The sequence below is a fragment of the Dicentrarchus labrax genome, unplaced genomic scaffold, assembly GCF_905237075.1.
Source record: "Dicentrarchus labrax unplaced genomic scaffold, dlabrax2021, whole genome shotgun sequence".
In the NCBI taxonomy this organism is placed as follows: Eukaryota; Metazoa; Chordata; class Actinopteri; family Moronidae; genus Dicentrarchus; species Dicentrarchus labrax.
In genome coordinates, this window is record NW_026136706.1 from 17,599,694 (window position 1) to 17,621,057 (window position 21,364).

Here is a 21,364-nt window from a genome sequence, read left to right on the forward strand (position 1 = left end):
ATCATTATTTAAATGCTACCTAGAAATATTTTAGTCAAGATCACTAAAATGGTCCTGGGATATTTCCTTTATCCTGTTATATTATTTAAACCTGCAAGCTTAAAGATCAGCTCCAGGCATTTTGCTTAAAGTTTAATGAATTACTTTTATTCATTCTCCCTCATTGAAAAATCCAGATTCTATAAAGTTCAACTACCCTTCTTTTTCTTCTTAACTGAAAAATCAAACCTCAGATGATTCAAGTTTCCATATCCCACTTGTTTGAATTTCCAACTGGACCCCACTGGCTTCTAAAGGAGATGTAATGTCACAAGATCACAAAATTCATGATGAGAGATTCAGCAGATAATTGTGAAAACAGCCTTCTAGCGTCCAACTCTGCACAAACATCATTCTGCACATTGAAGGTCAAACTGTGACACGGCAACAATGAGCAAAAAACTCTTCTTTTCTTTTACTTGAAGGTGTTTAAAAACGTTGATTCACAGGGAATATTTCCCTACTTCCTGCGTAAAGGACGACCTCTTGTGGGCTGCTGCTAAAAATACTCATTTTAGTGCACTTGGAAGTGTATTGTACCTCCATGCTGCCTCCCTCTCTGGTGCTGCTGCTAACCACAATGGCCAGGCTCGTATGAGGGAGCTGCCCCTGTCAGTACAGTAACAGACGCGCCTCAGCAGCAACAGCAACGGCGGCGGCGGCGGCGGCAGCAGCGGGGGCGCATTCACCGAGACGCAAGAGGAGGAATAGATATGGCACACATCTGAGAAATAAAGGTAGGTAAATGAATTGATAATAGCGATCCCGTGTCCATTACACCGGGTATATCCGTTGCTGGCAAAAGCCTGAGCCCTCACAGGAATTACTGATGAAGTTCAATGCTGCCGTCGTGGAAAAAAATGGTTCCCTTCTCATCAGACAGATGTAGCCTTTAGTCTTCCTATCCCACATTTATGTGATGATCTAACCTTGTAGATTTTATTTAGCTCCTGTATCACATATGTGTGTACATAAATAGATAGAACCAAGAGAATGCAGGTATTATTTGAAGCATTGTGGTTAATGGTGTTCAGGATGTGGCTGAAACGAGATCTATTGTAACCGAAACTGCAGCTGTGTAACGGAGAAGTAACATCACATCCCTCACTCTCCCGGACCCAGGAGCCTGTAAAAGAAAGGGCGTTTCAGATCATGCCTCCGCTGCAGGGTGACGGTGTGTATCGCCATCATCATCATCAGCAGCTGTCTGCAGAGCCGCGCACTGTGCACAGCTGGATGAGGTGTTACTATGACGAGCCTCCTCTTGACACTGTCGGTGTCGTCTCCCTCAATATCTCAGAGTCATGATGCTGCAGTGAAAACTGTGAAACAGCACCTACACTCATTTATTATTGAGCAGTGCTGATAGGTCCTGAGCAGAAGAGGTTTAGGGACACTGAGGAATGCAAACCTTTTAAATAGATGAGTCATTCCCCTGGAAGCCATTCCTGCCATGAATGATCAAAAGACAGTGGTGTTGGCAATGCTTTTGTCGTTGTTCTCTTTTTAAACCCTGTTTTCTGGCTGGCAGGGCAGTGTCACAAGTGTAATGAGAAGTGCAGCTACCTTTAGGCTACTGAGGTGCATTAGGATCCTGCAGAGCTTGGATAGCACGGTGTAATGGGCACTGCATTGTAGAGTAGTGTACAGTAGTGTATTTACAGACATAAAAGCACTGCTCTTAAAGCGGGGAATGTGCTGAGGTATCTGTCCCTCGCTCGCTCTCTCCCTCTACTGTACTTCTGTTTAGTTCCACATGAGTGGATCAGAGGGGGACTAAGTTTGCATTCCAGAGAACTGTGTCAGGTCTTAACTTTCTCCTTTTACTGTGGGGTGGATGTGTGTGAAAGAGCAGCAGGGTGGGAGTGGCTGAGACTCTATCCAGTCACTCAAAGGTCACAGGTTTGCTCTCTGCACATAATCTAACAAATACCTTTGAGCCAAGACTCAAATGTCACAGCAAACAATGAAAGGAAGTTCCTAATATCCAAGTGGTGAGGTCCATGAAATGAGGGGAAAAAAATGCTGCGTCCATGGGAGTTTCATGTCTCTGCATCTATGGCTCTTTTTATGTGATCTTGGTCAGTCAGCAGCGATGTTTTAATATGTTAATCAGCAGCTGTTCCTCTGGGTTATCTGAAGTCCATGGAGGGATTGGAGATTGTTATCACCATAAATGGCATACACTGTGTCACCCATTATTTGATTTGTTTGAAAGGTCTTATCCTGCTTACTGGGCTGTGTTACTTGTGTGTGTGTGTGTGTGTGTGTGTGTGTGTGTGTGTGTGTGTGTGTGTGTGTGTGTGTGTGTGTGTGTGTGTGTGTGTGTGTGTGTGCTTTTGTTTTATTTGCCATTTGCAAAGAATGGGTTTTATGAAACTAAAAGAATATACAGCTAAAACAATAAGTTGGAAATCAGCAACAGTTTTGATAACTGGGAAGTTTGGGGTCCTCAAGTCGCCCATTTCTTTGTCTTCTGTGATAGTAAATTAAATACCGTTGGAATGTGAACTGCTGGTTGGACAAAACAAGCAATTTGAATAAGTCACCTTGTGCTCTGGAAAACTGTGTCACTGTAAATGACACTGTATAGACCAAAAGGTCAGTTAATCGAGCAGGTTGATCGGAAATGAAAATAATTAGTCGTTGTGGCCCTAAAGTAATATCATGCTGTATATGTTGTCAATGGGGTTTTGGGGTTTTGTAGTTTGCAGATTGCTTTGAAATTGTGAAACAAACGATAAAGGAAATGAACTAACACAGCAGACTGCCAGCTGCTGCATCTGGCAGATTAGGGCATAATGCCACCAGGGCAGGGCGCACATGAAGGAAGGAAGCCACGAGGGCTAATGGGTGTGAGGGAGGGCACGGATGCCATGGTAACCAGGCCTCAGTCAGCGTGTGCTTTAGATGAGCTACCAGGCTGATCTGTACCATTCAGGGTGCCAACATTGCATCGGTCCCTTTAACGGAATCTCAAATTCAAACACTTATCTTTCTCTGCTTGATTGGAAGCCATGGATTTTGCAGCCAAGGATATTAAACTAAAATCCCACATTCTCTGGTTTATCATTAATTGATGAGCTGGATCAGCAGGGCAAAATGCAGCCAAGAACCTGACCTATCAGATGTCACCGCTCTCCCCGTGGAGACCCACACATATTTGTTGCAACAGTGCAGTTTATGTTGTAAAAATGAGTCCATAGCAGCACATGCGCCTGTACCCCTGAGCCCAACCGTACATAATTACAGCCGCTCCCACTGTGCAGCAGCCTCCATCCACTAAACAAACACGTTAATGAGTGTTTGTTTTACATTAGTGTCACTTTCTGCCCTCATGAATCTCTTCTCGGTGCAGCCAACCAGAACGGTCTGCAGCAAAGCAACTGCGCTTCACTAGAGAAATTCCACACCTTCAGTCCCTCTCAGAGAACTACTGAATTTTTTTGGATGGACCGACTCAGAATAAGCAGGCAGCCGCACGTCCCTAACACTCGTTGTTATGCCCGCATGCTTTATTCATAGTTTTCCGTTGGTTTGTAACTGATAGTTTTTTTTACCCCGTGGCTGTGATTTTCCACATGGCCTGGTTCACTATGCCTCTTCATGCTCATCTCGTGGATGAGTGGCTTCTCAGAGGGATCATCTTGGCCCACATACACCACTGCCACGCGCTCAGAGATCAGCACTCTGGGGGTTAACGGCTTTCATTCAACTTGTGGGGTTATTTATTTAACCACACTGGTGCTGGGTGTGATGAGACGCCATTGTTTGCTCTTTGTGCCCTCTCACTGTGCCACCCCCCCCCTTACACACACACACACACACATAATGTGTACCACACAAATTTACTCTCAGCAGGGGTGATTGATTATGGCTACTAGATGGGGCCTCCTGCCTCCGGTGTTGCCAAGGCAACAGTGGACGCTCCAGATGTAGGTGGATGAGATGTGACTTTCCTCTGTCAAAACTCTGCTTTGTGTTTAAAATTTGATGCTGCGACATGAGCTTTGATGCTGTGAGTGGTGTGTTGCAGTCGTACAATATTTATTGAAGTCCTGCATATATGCAGCTCTGCCTTGTTCAACATATGTCCCCCTGCTTTTAATAGCACAAGTGGCTGCATCAGTGGAGACTGATGTTCTATTCTCTCTCAGAGAAACTGTGCTTTTTGTCACTGCAGCATTATTACACACCTGAATAACAGTAGGTTACTGTATAGGCCTGCAAGATTATACAAATGGATAGCTTTTGTCAGAGACATGTAATCCTATAGACTCCCAGTGGTAATGTTATTACATAATTTATATGCATTGTACCAGAATCCGTAATGGAAAATCTGTGGTTTCTCTATATACAGTGGCCACATTTCCCATGATGGGTAATGGAAGGAGAGAAAAACGTTCAACCCCATCCGTATCATCTTAATGGAAATCAGCTACATTGCAGTGTCTTCCTCTAACCATCGTTTCAGAGCATGATCTCCATGCCGCTGTGTGAATTCACATCCTAATATGCTGAATGGGCTGTTTTACTGTTTATATGCTCCATTGGCTACAGCGATAACAAATAGCCTGTAAACGACGTGAGGGAGAATAATTCCCGGGTAATAAAACAAGACACAGACTAAAATGAGAGGGATGGTGATTGCCAGGTGGTTGTCAGGACAACAGCTGGGAGACAGGCAGGGTGTAGATTGAGGTCTAAATGAATGGTCATGCATGGTCAAGCACTAAGGCATTCTCATGCATCACACAGCATACATTAGGGCCCAGGAAGTGAGTCTGATAGTTTCAGTCTGACCTCATAAAGACAGGATGGAGAGTTCGCATAGACATAAAACTGAGAATATATTTGTTTAAAAAAGGACCACATCTCTTGTTTGTATGCTTTCAACATGGCCATGAAGCTATATCCTTCTTTTAATCCATTTATTGTGTGGATGTCTTGGTTTCAGCAACGTGATGATACATTTCTACAATTAAAATCTTGCGCATGGTGAATATTTTATAAGTGAATTCCATTTTAAATTTTTTTTATATGTTTGAATTTGACTGCCTTTTTGCCAAAAAGTAATACATAAATAAATAAACTAAACAGCCTCAGCATTGCGTTGGCTTCAGTATTTCTAAAATCCTGGATGGCCATTAAGCATCTTGTAGAAGGAGGTGTTAATATCAAATATGACATTTTGAAACACATTTCTTATTAAGTGCTGTGTTGAAACTGGTTGCACTGGCCTTTGGTTTTCCCCTGGCGCTCCTACTGTATGTCTGTGGGATTCTCATCAAAAATCTTTATTTATTTAAATTTCTATTTAACCTGTACTTAACCAGGAAGTCTCCTGAGATGCATTATTTCTTTGACCTGGACGGAATGGAATTCTGAATTAAAAAGAATTAAAAACAGTTACATTGTTCATGAAACATGTTTTAAATGTTTGCGTTTGAATGCTCAGTTTTAGGGCAGTGTTTCCAATTAAAGTTTGTCTTGTAAATTATTCCAAGCCAAGTTCAGAACAGTCCCAGAATATTATACACCAATTATCCAGCTATATCTGTTAGAGACAGGAAAAAGTATTTTACAGAGGTGACTAAACCTGTCTTATCCGTATATTAGAATGAGCACACGCCTGTACAGAAAAATATTGCCTGGCTAGTATATGTAATTGCAATAAGCAAGTTTTAATGCAAGCTTCATACCCTCTATCTCTCAGGTCAATGTGGCTACTAAGGCGGCTATCTGGAGTAGTTGTCAGTCATCGTGGATTCCTAAGGCCCATCTCTATAGCAACCCACTCCTCCTTCTGAGTACTGCTGCCAACTTACCCTCTCTACCACACAACGAAGCTCTCCTCATCCCCCGGGCCAATTGCCGGCTCTGAACTGCGTTGGAATGGACACTGAGTCGACACACTCGGGCTACTCCTATCACTCCAGCCGCTCCGGGAGATCAAACCGACATGGGTATGTTTCCTGTCTGTCCGCCCTTCCATATGACTGCCTGCTTCTCCGCTGTATCTGTCTCTCTCCCCCTTCCCATGACACAAATGTCTGCTGGATCACATGCTGCATCACTCACAACAGCCTTTGGTTGCAAAAGTATTTCATGTAAAGCCTTTAGAGCACATCAAGGTTGTTGTGTTTGTGTTCAGTTTGAGCAGACCACATGTTGGTTGTAGCCAAATAAATCAGATGAGAGACTAAGAGAGAGAAAGGGAGAGGCCGAGCTAGAGATTGAGACAGACAGGGCTTGTGGATTAGGGTCGTCACAGCTGAGTGGCTCTAACCTATTTCACTCAGTCTATTCTGCAAATGAGAGAATCACTTGATTCCCCTCCTGTCGATTCCTCACTCTTCTGTTCCTCTGCTGGAATATTCATTTTTCTTCCTTTCCACCAAATGTTTGCCATATAGTGCTGCAAATAACAATTATTATCATTATTGAATAATTGTCTTATCGTTGTGCTTATCTTTTTATTCATCATTTGGCCTAGAAAAGTCCAGATGTCCTGATTTTCCTGAAACAATAGTCTAAAACCCATTTGTATTTGTGTTTGAGTATTCATAAACAAGCTGGGTGAGTTGCTTGTATGCCTGATTTTAGACCTGAATTAAGTCGATTTAGATTTATTTTCTTCTATAGAAAATGTATAGGCAGATATTTTGATAGTTAATTCTTTGGTCATTTATAATTTATTAGATTTTCTTTGACATATACAAGTAATTCATTAAGTAAACTGATTTTTGGTAGGTTGTAGACTGTCAGTCAGACAAAACAGGAAATTGTTAATTATTTTCTGACATTTTGTAGACCACCAATAATGAGTATATGAGCACATGAGTATGTTTCTGATCATATCTTTATGTGTCTATATTCCTCTTATATTGTTCTTCATGTTCATTGTATGTTTGTTCATCTCCAGGGATCGAAGCCGTGAGCGGCACAAAGCCAGCAGCAGCAAAGACAGCAGTCGCTCTGAGAGGTCCGTCGTCATCAACCCCCCTGACACCCCCTCCCAGGACTCCCCCGTTCACAACGGAGAGCCGCTGCCAGGAGAGCCCACACCATCAGCAGATCTTGGAGATGAGGCCCAGGTATTTTTTTTCATGGAAGTGTACATTGGAGTAACACAAAACTGTACGCACGACAAAGAGGGGATGTCCAAAGTGTGACGGAATGCAGGCTGTTTTTAAAAGAAGTTATTTATTCCTGTAGAATAAACCAGAAAGCCTAGTAATCCATCTATGAACTCTGCACCATGACCTTATAAACTCGTCCTTACACAGCTGGCTGCCCATTGGCATAACGCCTGACACATAATAACAATGGTGACAAGGGATCAAATAGGTCAGAGGATTAGCATCCCTCTTGTAGGCCTGGACGGATTTGTAAGGACAACGTTGTGTTACAGTGTGTGTGTGTGTGTGTGTGTGTGTGTGTGTGTGTGTGTGTGTGTGAGAGAGAGAGAGAGAGATACTGGGTATAACTGTCAAGCGTGAGAGCTTTGAAAGCAGAGCAAATTGGTACCAGTCAGTCCATAAAGCTGATTTTGCTGAGCTCCGCAAGCAAAATAGGTTTTTAAGTAGACGCAGGGAAAATGCTGTGATAATACAGCTCAGAGTGTATATTTAACTTAGTCAACAGCAGGGTCTAAAGGTGCATTCAAATTTTTAACTTTATTTAAAGAAGAAGCTCGACATTATACGCTTATTGGCTTTCTTACAGAGAGTTAGTTTAGAAGATCTCATATCAGTGTACAGCCAGCAGTTGGTTAGCTTTGCCTTGAATAAAGAGTGGAAACCCTCTATACTCTCTCACCTCTAAAGCTAACACGCTATATCTCATTTGTTTAATCTGTACAAAAACCAAAGTGTAAAAACAACAGCTTGTGGATTTTATGTACCAGACTATTTATTTTACAGGAGCAGTGACTTCCTGGAGTCTTTTTGTACTTGTGAGCTTGCCAGGCATAACCCCCCATAAAACAATCACTTGTTGTTTTTACATCTTGGTTTTTGTGCCTATTAAACGAACAAGCCGTAACGTGTCAATTAGTGAGCCGTAGAGTTGCTGGCAGCCATTTTTCTTGGACAGAGCCAGGCATTTTAACTATTTCCCCTCTGTATCTAAGCTAACTGTCCCCTGGCTCCAGCTTCATATTAAACGGAGAGATATGAAACTGGCATAGATCTTCTCGTCTAACTCTAAGCAAGGGAGCAAATAAGTGTATTTCCCAAAATGTCAGGCTATTCCTTTCAGTGCAAATGATCAGGTCAATTGCAATGGAAGTTAAAGAAAGCTGAGGTGAATGAGAAGCAAAAAATACAACCAAAGGAGGAGGAAAAGAGTTATAGATATTTTTCTTCAGAGAGAACTCTGCCTTGGGCTGCCTTCACAGGCTCTCTGACCTACTTGAAATCTGTTGTAAAAAGAGCGTATTTTGTCATTGTGTATGTACTGTTTGTGTGTAAGAAAAAAAAGAGTGTGTTTGTGTGTGTGTGTGTGTGTGTGTGTGTGTGTGTGTGTGTGTGTGTGTGTGTGTGTGTGTGTGTGTGTGTGTGTGTGTGTGTGTGTGTGTGTGTGTGTGGTGCAAGCTGCCTGCAAAAGACATTCCTGATGTGATTATGATTTGATTTAAGAATATGGAGTCGTATTTAATGCGATGTGAACATGTCTTCAGCCAGGCTTTTCTGACAATTTCTAGAAGGTCTGACCTATTTTTCCGTCTCTGCTCAACCACTTCTGGCTGGGCAGCCACATTCCAAAATGTCATGTGATTGTCACCTCGTATCTTACGTCCATTGTCCGCATTGTAAGGTAATCTGCCATTGTGTTGCTTTAGCCCTCCAGACAAATGTGTCCAAATGGCACAGCAGCAGCACCATCATTACCAGAACAACCACCAGCAGCCAGTGCTTTTTTGGAACAGCACTGTTAGATGGCAGAGTAGCTGTAACACTAACAGGCTCCAGTGTAGAGAGACATTCTCACAAACTGAGATTAGCTTTAGCATCCAGCCAAACGCCACTTTGAGGAAAGCTGATATGAATAATCCTCCATGTTTACACGCATGCCTATGACATAAGGATACGGTCTTGGACCACAGCTTCTGTGTGTGTGTGTGTGTGTGTGTGTGTGTGTGTGTGTGTGTGTGTGTGTGTGTGTGTGTGTGTGTGTGTAAGTGAGTCACAGAGAGAGCGCCAAGTCTGTTACTGAGACTGTCCATGCTGCTTTGTGAGACTTAGAGGCTGTGACTTTGTGCCAGAAGGCAGCAGCTTCAATTCACAATGTTAGCTCTAGCAACACCAAAGCATATGGAGAAGAAGGATATACTTACATTGCTTCTGCTTTGCTTACACCTACTCATACCTGCTACGCTCACGTCCTTTTATGCAATGTAAAAATAACCGCAACAACAAAAAGAAGGGAGTAAATTATAGGAAACCCAGGCATTTTAAACTAATGTCATTTGTTTTCATCCTATGACTGCTTTGAACCCAAACACATACACAGTGACACAAATCTGCTCCCCAGTACAAACACACAAAATGTGAAAATGTCATTTTACCCTCCACCCAGGCCAGTGGGGCTTAGCCATTGTGTTTTGCAGTTGGCAGACTGTTTGGTGTGTGTGTGTGTGTGTGTGTGTGTGTGTGTGTGTGTGTGTGTGAGTCTCTATGAACAGTGCTAATCAGTATGTTGTTGTGTTGTTGTGCTTTGTGATGGTGGAACAGGCCTAACCATAATCCATATTCAGCCTCTGCCAGATGAAAAGAACTGCCAAGCAAGCAGCAGCTCTCTCTCTCTCTCTCTCTCTCTCTCTCTCTCTCTCTCTCTCTCTCTCTCTCTCTCTCTCTCTCTATCAGTCCTGTAACCCTCCTCTGTTTCATTCTCTCTCCGTTACTTACACTTTCTCCTCGCTTCACTGTATATAGAGATCAGGCCTGATTAGTGGAGCATTAATCTTTGGGATTAATCCACTGAGATTTAATGGCTGGCAGTGTATTAGCTTGGTAGCTGATATGTTGTTTTCTCTCATGAGACATTAGCATGAAGGGTTGTCTGTATAAACGCAATGGAGCAGGATTGATCATGCTGACTGGAGGCTGACGCTTACCAACCTGAACTGTCTAAAAGTTCTGATTCAATAGGCCTTTTTCACAGCAGACATTTTGACTTGTCGTAGTAGCAAAAGCCCAGTGTTTACAATGGCTCTGTTCTACTCAAGTGTCACAGCTAAATGGAATTGAGCCATCATTAATTTCATTATTTAGACCTGTGCTTTTCCTACAGTGACTGTGAAAATTACTCCCTTTTAAAATAAGTCCTGTTGTGTTAAACCTACTACACCAAACCAGCTATAGTTGAAAATGTCCTTTACTGTACGTGTGAGAAGGACGTGCATCCACGCTAGTGTTTTCACGTCATTTTTGTGAAGATACACGACCACATAAAGAAACATAAAAATAAGTTTCTAAATTACCTCCTCTTTCAGCCGAAACAATAAAACTGCCTCACAGATGAGTGAGGCACGAATGAGGACCAAAATGGAGGGGAAAAGATATATTTTGCTCCCAATTGAGCTCACGTAACAACTTAGCAACCTGTATCTGCTGATGAATACTGCGCAAGCTTGTCAAAAGCTCTAGAACAAGCCAATAACTGGACCATTTAGTTGACTGCTGTTTCCATGATTAAGATTGAACTGTCAAGCTGAACAGGATATAGTTTTTTGTAATCCCACTGGTTCTCCTCTTTCACTGAAGTGTGGGATGACGTTGATTGGTCACACACCCTGTTCCAAAGGTTGGGACCCTGTTAAAAGAGTTGGCTTAAGAAAGAAAGGCAGCAAAAGAGGAGAGATGTGAGGGGAATAGAAATGAGATTGGAGACTTAATGGAGTTGACACTACACTTCCACAGCTGACCTCTGGCTTCACACATTAGCCTGGCAGACAGATACCCAGAATTAAATGCTGCTTGTGCACCCCCCAACCTCCTTTCTTTCTCTCCTCGTTTACTTCTGTCTCACACCTTAACCACTGCCACCGCTCCCTCTCTCACTTTCCCTCCCTCGCCTCATCTCACGCTCATCCATCTTCTGGCTCCTGATGGCATCCGCTCCTCCAGCATGTCTGAGTTAATTAGCTGTGAACAGTAATGGAGGCCAGAATTCATATTTCTATAGCATATTTTCAAGCTGCTTTTTCCAGATTGGAAATTTGGAAGGGCTGCGTCGATTTCATATTTCACATTCCACAAATAGCAGCAGGATTCACTGAATCTGAGATTGTTATATGAACTTTTTAATAGCCTGGGGTGTCACAGTTTACAGAGGGGATACACACACTCTAGACAGGGGAGAATTAATGCGACCATCTTCTGTCTGTGTTAATCACAGCATGTCTGGCTTCCCTGCAGCTTTGTCGGGAACATATGGCTCGAGTTTGGGGCTTCACAGACTGCTTGATGTGCTCAGGTGTGTGTGTGTGTGCACATGTGTGTGATGCCACGGAGGCTTATCTGTTCAGCTTGTCATTTTTCCAGCCCTCATCACTCTTTCTGCAGCTGTGTCTCCTGTGATTGGTTGTAGTTGGAGAGATATACAATGCGTGTGACACTCTGGGGGACAATGAATGGCTAATTACTTGAATTAATGACAGGCACACAAAAAATAAATGCCTCTTTAGAGCAGACTTGTCATTAATTTATACTCCCTTTGTTGGAAAGATTTATGCTTAAAATGACCCTGCTGGCTAGGAAGAAAAAAATGAGTCTAATTTGCACTGATGGGCCTAGAAAGCTTCAGCTTTTGTTGTTGTGATTCAGTGTGTGTGTGTGTGTGTGTGTGTGTGTGTGTGTGTGTGTGTGTGTGTGTGTGTGTGTGTGTGTGTGTGTGTACTCGCATATGTCGGTGTGTATCTTCCAGCCGATGTGAACGTTACTGTACTTCCCAAGCTGTCATCCTATATTACTTCAATGGGACTTTGAATTTCTGAAAAAGACTGTCATAATGAGGCAAAACTCCAGGAAAATCAAACATCACTAAATGGCACGATGGCGGTGCTGTGTGCATAAATGGTGATTTCTCGTGCAAATAAGGGAATAAAATAAGACAATGGAGGTATTTTTGCCTGTTAGATCCAGGTTTATATTTATCAGTTGATTTTGACAGTTTCCTGGGAATTTTGCTCTGTTTTGTCTGCCATTTTAAAATGACAAATGAGTGATGAAAAAGCCAACAGATCTCTCTTACTCCTAGTGGTATCTAGCAATGCATGTGATAATTTGCAGCTTTTTCCACCAAAAACATCAATTAATGCAGCTTAATAAAGTAAAATATATAATTTCTAAGTGCCAACATAGACAATGCAACATATCCAAATAAATATCCATGGCTTATAACATACTCTTCCTTTGCCTTTATTTCTGTGCTACTTCAGGATGATAACTGGGGGGAAACCACCACTGCAGTGACAGGCACCTCAGAGCTGAGTATATCCCAGGAGGAAGTGGTTGGACTGGGGAAGGGAATACAGGACCGGACCCAAGGTTTCCGCCGTTACCTTCCCCTGGCTGTGGGCCTGTGTGTGGGGCTGCTGGTGGTGGCCACACCCTTGGTCTTCCTGCTTCTTCCAGCTGTGATGTGGGCCGACAGACTGCAGGCTTGTGGCGCAGCCTGCGAGGGCCTCTTCCTCTCCATCTCCTTCAAGCTCCTCATCCTACTGGTGGCCATTTGGGCCTTGTTTCTCCGACCAGGCCGCGCCAGCCTGCCCAGAGTGTGTGTGTACCGTGCCTTCCTCACCACACTTACACTCTTGCTCACCATGTCTTATTGGCTCTTTTACGGGGTCCGGATCCTTGATGCTCAGGTGGGTCTGAGAGTGTGCTAGAGTAAGAGAATTTTATTAATGGCGAATTTAAGAATAAAAAGTACTCTCTGTTAATTTTACAACAATATTCATGGTTAAAAACCCATTTAATTAAAATTTTAAGAGGACTATCGAGAGTTTAAGAGGTTATTTTAACAGGAATGAGGCTGAGGCATCAGAGTTTCTTTTTTTGCCCTAACAAATAACTTAGTTGTCTTTTAATGTTCTCTCTCTTTTTATACTTTATATATTTTTAATATTAGAAATTGTATTCATGATTAGATCATATTATTTTGTTTAATTCTGATTTCATATTTCATGATATGTGTGTGTAGTTTGTGTGTTACTCGTTACTGCTGTCTGTCTTGACCGTTATTCTCTCTGAAACAAGATTTTTAATCTTGATGACACTGTGACAATTTCCTGGTTAAATAAAATGAACCCGACAGCCGTGAATGTTTTCATTATACCTGTGATGTGGTCTAAGCAGGACGAGGACTACCATGGTATCGTCCAGTTTGCGGTGTCCCTCGTGGACTCGCAGCTGTTTGTCCACTACCTGGCCGTGGTGCTGCTGGAGCTTCGTCACTTGCAGCCCTGCTACAGCGTGTGTGTCATGCGCTCAACTGATGGAGAAACGCGTCACTACAACATAGGACAGCTCAGGTACAAAAGCTCCCTCACTGTAATTACCTCTTCTGTGTGCTTTACATACAGTTCCTGATACTATAGAAGATACTATAAATATATATATTTTACAGTTTCACGTGTCAATATGACCTTTGCTTACAGAACACATTGAGACACACACACTGGCACTTGGTCACGGTCATTACACTCTATCATGTTGAAGTATGTGTGTAATAAATATCCACAGGGAAGACTGGCACAGGCAGTAATTGAGTTACTCATCAGCCTCTTCATCTAGTTTGCTCAAGGCAAGCTATTCTAGGAGTCGGGGGGGGTGCCGGACACAGGCGCTCGCCCTGTGGCTTTCTTACTTTGTTTCTGTTCTGACCGAGTGTGTGACAGAACAAGGAGAGTGCAGTGGTAATTAGATGAGGTTTGCGCGACAAGACTAAAGCTCATAGAGTGTTTTAGAATGAATTTCCAGGATGGTAAACAGGAAGTTAAGGCCTGTAGAGGAGGCCCAAACACACAAACCACACACATTGCGTTAATAGCCTCCAATAACTTAAAAGAAAATGATTTTACACATCAAAGTCTGTTTACTACATATGTGAAGCCTTTTGTGGCTTCAAAGGGAACTGCTTGAAACCTGATAAATTGACCCAAGTGATGTCACTTGGGTCAGCATCAGTCGAAAAAAAAAAATCTGGGGGTTTGGAGTTGGAGAGGTGAGTTTACTGGACCTCCATAGTTTCTGTTTGAGGCTAGCAACTCAATGCTACATGAGGCATTTCTAATTACACACCCAAATCTCCGACTGGATTGTCAGCATTGCATTGTGGGCAATACATGCACAATGCATGGATTAAAAAAGGCAGTATCTCTGGTTCTGCTGCAGTGATTTTGATGTAATGTTTTGACTGTCTGACAATGTTTTAGGAGTTCAATGCTAAATCGGTGCAGTGCTCTTTTAATTGATTAATTCAAACATTTTAATTACACGTTGGTCTTTATCAGGCAAGGAAAAAATACAACAGAATGTATAGTTGGTCTAAAAACTCTGCTTACTATTCAGAGGATGCGAGTGCATTATTCAGTATCTTATGTAAATCTCCCATAATGTAAATCGTATTCCTACCGTTTCTGAGTTTTCTCTCTTAATTTCTCTCTCATCTCATACAGCATTCAGAAGGCTGCTCTGTCCATTTTGGAGTATTACTACAGAGATTTTCCACTCCATAACCCAGCACTTCTGTCTGCCTCGAAGCACCGGGCTGCCAAACACCTGGCCGGGCTAAAGGTCTACAACGTAGACGGTTAGTTGCCTCATGTGTCCCAATAACTACCTCCTATATTATGTAACATTTCACTTGTTGTCCCCTTTTACATATGCCGGTTCAGCAGGTTTTCCTCTCCTTCTGCTCTCTTGTTGTGATGTTTCCTTTTCCATCTTCATCTCTTTCATGAGCAGCTTTTAAAAACAAACTGAGAACATACCTTTTGGACAGTAAGTACAGATAAAAATCCTCAACGTCCCTTTACACAGCACTTTATCACAGGAAGCTGCTAATTTCACGGCTCACTTCACTTCACCTTCAGTGCACTCTGAAGCCTCCATCCCTGACATAATGTATACAATGCATCAAGCACACACACACTCAGACACACACACTAAGACACACATGTACTCCCACTGATTGTATTGCCTCCCTGCTTTGTATTGCCTCCACATATCCTGTAATGCCTCATATTGCTCTCTTTCTAAAAGGCTCTTTCACTCGCCACCCATTAATCCTCCACTCACTGCACAACATTGTAGATATGATGATCTATGACTGGGGTGCGGTATGGGATATGGTGTCCTCATAGCTCGTCCCATCGACCCCACCCCCCTTCCCTATCAAAGTGCAGCAGAGAGGCCTCTAGAGGGCCGTGGAATTTCAAGCCTTAAATAATTCATCAGAGTAACGCTCATTCCTCACATACTCCCACATCTCTCCTTCCTCCCGCTCAGCCTGTCTCAAGCTTCGCTCGCTCCGACTTTCTTTTTTTGCTCGCTTCAACCTCCACCCACCCAAACCCACCACCACCCCACTCTTTCTCTCATTCACAGGCATTCATCTCATTGCATGAATATGTAGGCCAGGAAGTTAAAGAGGCTGGTGTTTACCCATATTTTACTCTGAGAATATTTACAATGCTCCCCGTGCAAATGATCTGACTGCATTCTTTCCACAGTATACACTAGGAGTTTTTTTTATCCATGTTTTATTACTATATTCAATGTGTCTTTCTCACCTGCACAAAAAACACGCATTAACACACATATGCAGATCAGATTATTAATGATTTATATCCTTACCTGACCTGCAGCATTTACTCTCTATAACCTCCCCCAATCTGATGATCTTCATGAATATGTACCGTATCTGACTCCCCCCCCTAATAAAACCCCAGGAACTCTAATATGCTGCTGTACAAGCTCCATTAGCTTTATGGGTTTGTCACACAAACCAGTAAATTCACACATCAGACAAGAACTATGGCCTTTGAAGTATAAAATGATGAATATTTAATCCACACCCCAATAAAAAGGTTTTTGCATCTGACTGTCTGAGGAGAAGTGTGGATGCTTCCAGTGGAAATTGCCTCTTTTCTCAGTGCTATAATTAACATTCTCTGTGACTGAGACACATTATCTGGCAGGATGCCCCAGATAAGTAACAAAGATTAACATACACTCAACTCCTACTCAAAAGTGAAAGACATGTAAAATGGATATAATTCTGACAAGGTTGATTCACACTTCTTCCTGTGATGTGTAAGATCTGAGTTCTTTCCAACTGACCTCTTCTGTCTAAGATTTAAAATTGAGATCCAGCCCATTAATCAGAACCTGGTGGGGTCAGGGGCTGCTACCTCCAGCTCAGGCTGATATAAACAATTTGCCTCTGTCCTCTCCTTGCGGTTCAGCCCCGGGGAGCACAGCAGGAGCGCAGCCTGGTAATGGGAATCAGTCACGGGCCATGGTTACAGCTGCCAGCAAACGCAAAGACACTGCCCACAGTGAGCTATACTATGAAGAGGCCGACTACGAGAGAAGGGTCCGTAAACGTAGAGCCAGGTGAGTCACAGGAACAAATAACAGTGGGAAACTTGCTGATTTAAAGAATCTGAAAGACAATCACTTTAACAGATGATATTATGTACAATATGATGTATTCCATGTCTGAAAAGTGACAAAAGAGTGTTGCCTAATGACTGGTATGGATTAAATACATAGAGCTGATAGTCAGCTAACTGCTGTGTGTGTTCCTTCTTTGTCAGGCTGGTAGTGGCTGTGGAGGAGGCCTTCACACATGTCCGTCGGATGAAGAAAGAGGATGAGCGTGCGACACCGTCTGACATTATGGATGTACGTGAAGCAGCTCTGGCTATATTTCCGTCTATGGCCCGTGCCCTGCAGAAGTACCTCCGCACCACCAGGAGGCAGCACTGCCACAGCATGGAGAGCATCCAGAAGCACCTCGCTTTCTGCCTCATCAATAACATGAGCCCTAAGGTAAGTTTGGCCATTGTCTCTATCAGATAAGATCAATAATGGATTTATCTTGATACCCAAAGCTCTTCACAGGGACGGGGTCAAACTCAACTCGTGTTGCATGGCAGAAACGTTGTGCCACAACACTCACCACACATCAGCTTGAAGTGGAAAGGGAGGGAAATATTGAACCAATTACTCTGAGTGATGATTAGGTGGACAGATGATGAGAGCCAGGTTACAGAGGAACACCCTACTATTTGTGATAAGTGCCATGGCTTTTTGAATGACTACAGTGAGTCAGGACCACAGTTTAATGTTTCATCCAATGAATTCATCACTGCACTAGGGCTTTAGGATTTTTTAGGACCAGAGGATAGGCTGCCCCTATTGGGCCACCAACACCATTTTCAACAGCAACTTGAGGTCTCCCATCCAGGCACTAGCCAAGCCCACTACTGCTTAGCTTCAGTAATTCATCAGAAATAAGGCATACGTTGGTATGACTGCTAAAACGTTGACAACAACATTGTACTCAACAATGTAAATGCTGAGATCTCTGAACACAATGATATTACTGCAACAAACAAGAGTTTTGTCAATGAAACAGGTTGTTTTCAGAGCCAAGGTTTTAAAATGTACGTATATTATTGTTTTACTGCTCGTGTTTCTTCACAGAAAGAAGGAGAGCCAATGAAAGCAAAATCTTTTGATAAGATAATACAAAAGGCTTGGATCTGCAGCAATTCTGGCTTGCAATACGTTTGAACCTTGGCACTCTCCCACAGGCAGCATGAGACAACCCGGTTTCTGGCCTCGTTCTACTGTTTGTAGAGATGTTGCTATATTCCCAGATCTCAACAATTAATTTAATAGGAATTGCAATTAGGAATAGTGGCCAAAACTATTCAAATGAGACCCACTCAGGCTGTAATAAACAAAATATCCTTTAAACCATCCAATAGGTTTAAAATCAATTTAAAAAGTATTTTCTTGGTGAACATTGTCATGTCATTGGCTGTTTCTGTGTCCAGGCCTTCCTTGAAGCCTACCTGGCCCCTGGCCCGACCCTGCAGTACGGCCCTGAGCGCTGGATGGCTGACCAGTGGACTTTGGTAAGCGAGGCTTCTGTCACCGGCGGCATAAAGGAGGGGACAGAGTTCCTGCTGAGGTGTCTTGACTTTAGTTTAGCTGTGACCGTCAAGAGCATCCCTTACATCCGACTGACTGAGGAGTTCATCGACCCCAAGTCTCACAAGTTTCTACTGCTGCTCCAATCAGAAACCTCAGTTTAACGGTGACACAGCGGACCAGTGCTGCTGATCTGGACTCACAGGACTGTTACATTTATCCGATTTTTCAAAAATAGCTTTTTGTACTGTTTTTTGTACTTATGTTTGTGTAATTTTCTCACATAGAGTATCTTTGTGTCCTTGTCTTTGTCCCGGGCGACATGGAAGATGATAAAAGACAGAAAGCGTGAGGGAATATGCTTGGCTTTCTCTGTCCTGACATTTGCAGAACACAGTTCAGGTATTCCTCTATGCACGACAGATGACCCTCACACATTTTCTTCTCCCTGTATTTGCATGTGCCAGTGTGTGCCTGCGTGGGAGAGTTTATCGTTTCGGAGGAGTATGTGATCTAGGATGCGAAAGTGTGTGTGTATGTGTGTGTTTTGAGTGTAGTGTACACCCGGGATTTGTCTCGACCTGTCTCTTCTTTCTCCTTAGCGATGCTAATGACCAGGACATTTGATATAACCCTGAACCCTTTTCACCAAAACTCTTTCCAATCTTAGCAATGATTATTTAACTGTCCTGTATTACAGATGTATGTACAGTATTTATATGTGAATATACTTTATCCCTTTACTTACCTTTACCTGTACTTTTTATATCAGAATTGTGCATTGCTTGAATAATTTTTTTTACCTTGTCAAAGATTTTTTTTACCTTGTCTGTCTGCGCTGTATTTGTGGAGATAACTGGACTGTAAATAGATGAAGACATGTTTGTAAATGTCAGACAAATCACTGGAGTCTCTCGGACTGAATGCCAACCACAGTACAGCTGAGTATAGATGGTCTAGTCAATAGATTATGAATAAACACATGTGGCTGCTCATTATCTTCGCGTTTGTAGTTAAGTGTGTGCAGTGTACACAGATCTTTTTGTAGACTAGCAGAGGGACTAAATGTTTGGACAGCTATAAGGTTCATGTGTTTGAACTTTTTTATCTCTGTTAAAAGCCTTTTGCTATTTAATTTCAAAACATACGGCCCTGATTTTCATCATAATTCATCACAAAGGGGGTGTATTATTACAGCTTTTCTCTGCATACTTGAAATCAGTCAGCAAAGTGAATTATACCCCACCATAAGCATAAGAAAATAACCTAAAGGAATATTTATTTCAGCATTTCCAAAAGATTTAGGACATTCTCTCCAAACCCCTCTCTAATAGTCAAGTCTTATCTCATGCTGGCAAATGTTTAAACAAGTGTTGTAAATCAATAATTTAGTGTAAATTAGCTCAACCCAGTGTCAGTATTTCTGCTGTCAGTATTTTGTCTCAGTGTCACACTACTGCCACCTATCTACAACTACTGGAACAGGAACACTGTCCTGAACTTCAATTAAACTGTTAATTTGTTTAATATTTGATCTGTATTTTTAAAAAAAACCCATTGTATTTATGAGGCCTGTTATGTCGTAAATTTATATTTACACAAGTGTTACCGTGGTCACTGACAGTGTAGTTTAGTTTAGGCTTTTAGAGTGTTGGTGGTTGTAAATAGTTCTGGACTACACATGTGCCTCAGTTATACATATTTAGGATGTGCTCAGTATACATGTGCAGTTTCCAACCGTGTGTGTGTGTGTGTGTGTGTGTGTGTGTGTGTGTGTGTGTGTGTGTGTGTGTGTGTGACAGAGAGAGAGAGAGAGAGAGAGAGAGAAAAGGGAACATAATGAACAAAAGAGATTGATTTCCTAAATGTCATGCAGCTAACTAGTCATGAGTCCCAAGTTGTCCTTGTCTTCTTTTATACAACAGAACATGTAAAATCACAGCTGCTGTGTCAAAGTCACATTTGTAAAACAAAATAAATATTTGTATTGACCTTTTCAAGGCATTTGATTATTGTTGCATTTTTATGTAGTGATGATTGATTGCTCACATGGGATCTTTCGTTAATAATGGTCAGCTTTCAGTAGCCTTCACAGTACTAGTTCTTGAATCCAGAGAAAAGTAATGGAAGGAATTTTACCTGATGAAAGTATGAAGTGATTTCAAGGGATTGACAGTGTGCAGGGGTTTTTGGTTATTTCACAAGAAACAACTACAAGACCTCTGTGCACAAACTTGTAGTGTAGTGAGAATTTTAAAACAATTTGGCTATTGATATTTTTAATTACATGTATTATATATGTATATTATAGGAAGCGTTTACTACAATAAGGCATTCAGGTATAAAACTGGTTATAAAAAAGAATGAGATGATTTTAACATTAAAAAGAACATTTATATTTCTTACACCTCCTCCTGTGTTGAACCCTAGTAGCGTTGAAGGACTCTGTTAGTGTCCAGATATCAGATGTTGGGCGTAATAAACACAATGTGCATCACTTTATTTAAATTTGTTATTAATTACGTTCCGTGGTGCTTCTGCAGTTGTGACTTCATGCCAGATATAGATCTTAATTATATTAACAAAATAATTTAGGCCTATTCTTTCCAAAGCTGCATCAAGCAAATTGGTGGCTGAAGTCCCCAATACTGACCATACAGTACCAGGCAACAAAGAATATCAATTTAATAAGAAAAAATGTTACCTAAATAAAACTCTTATATACATCTCTGTTGAGGTTACTTTTGCTGCTTTGCTTTCAAATACAGGTTACGTTCTGGGTCTGTTAAAGTAGCTACAAACCAATGGATCAAGAAACCTCCCCTGTTGTTGCATATTGTGTTTTCTTCCACTGTTGGCCAAGGGAGACGAGGAGAGAGCACCAAGTCACAAAAGAAAATAGGAAGCAGCAAAGCAAAGTAAAAGTGTAGGAATGCAAAAGAGCAAGAGAAACATGAGGAATTAGCATTCTGATGAGTTTTCCAGTGTCAATGCAATAATGACTTTATTATCTCCCTGTGCAGCTGCTGCCTGCCCCATTAATTCAGGTGAGAAATAAACCTGATGGAGAAAGAGGAAGTAGTAAGAGATGAAAGAAGAGATTAGAGTTTTGCTGTTCAAAATGGAGGCTGTCAGCATGTGGTTTTATA

The 21,364-nt window shown here is 42.0% G+C and overlaps 1 protein-coding gene across 1 annotated transcript; it reads left to right on the plus strand.

Moving 5' to 3' along the window:
* The first annotated feature begins 573 nt into the window (after nucleotides 1-573).
* Nucleotides 574-20,211, plus strand: LOC127366030 (vang-like protein 1). The gene is made up of 9 exons (XM_051404715.1): nucleotides 574-776; nucleotides 5,756-6,005; nucleotides 6,965-7,136; nucleotides 12,485-12,913; nucleotides 13,404-13,579; nucleotides 14,726-14,859; nucleotides 16,517-16,667; nucleotides 16,871-17,105; nucleotides 18,119-20,211. Exons 2-9 carry the CDS (start codon nucleotides 5,935-5,937, stop codon nucleotides 18,377-18,379), a joined length of 1,629 nt encoding a protein of 542 aa, XP_051260675.1. The 5' UTR covers nucleotides 574-776; nucleotides 5,756-5,934; the 3' UTR covers nucleotides 18,380-20,211.
* The last annotated feature ends 1,153 nt before the right edge of the window (nucleotides 20,212-21,364 follow it).

Coding starts and splice junctions, on each gene's coding strand:
- LOC127366030 (XM_051404715.1), top strand. CDS start 5,935: ATGGACACTGAGTCGACACACTCGGGCTACTCCTATCACTCCAGCCGC. Junction 14,860..16,516: donor AAAGGTCTACAACGTAGACG/GTTAGTTGCCTC, acceptor CTTGCGGTTCAG/CCCCGGGGAGCACAGCAGGA. Junction 17,106..18,118: donor TCAATAACATGAGCCCTAAG/GTAAGTTTGGCC, acceptor TTCTGTGTCCAG/GCCTTCCTTGAAGCCTACCT.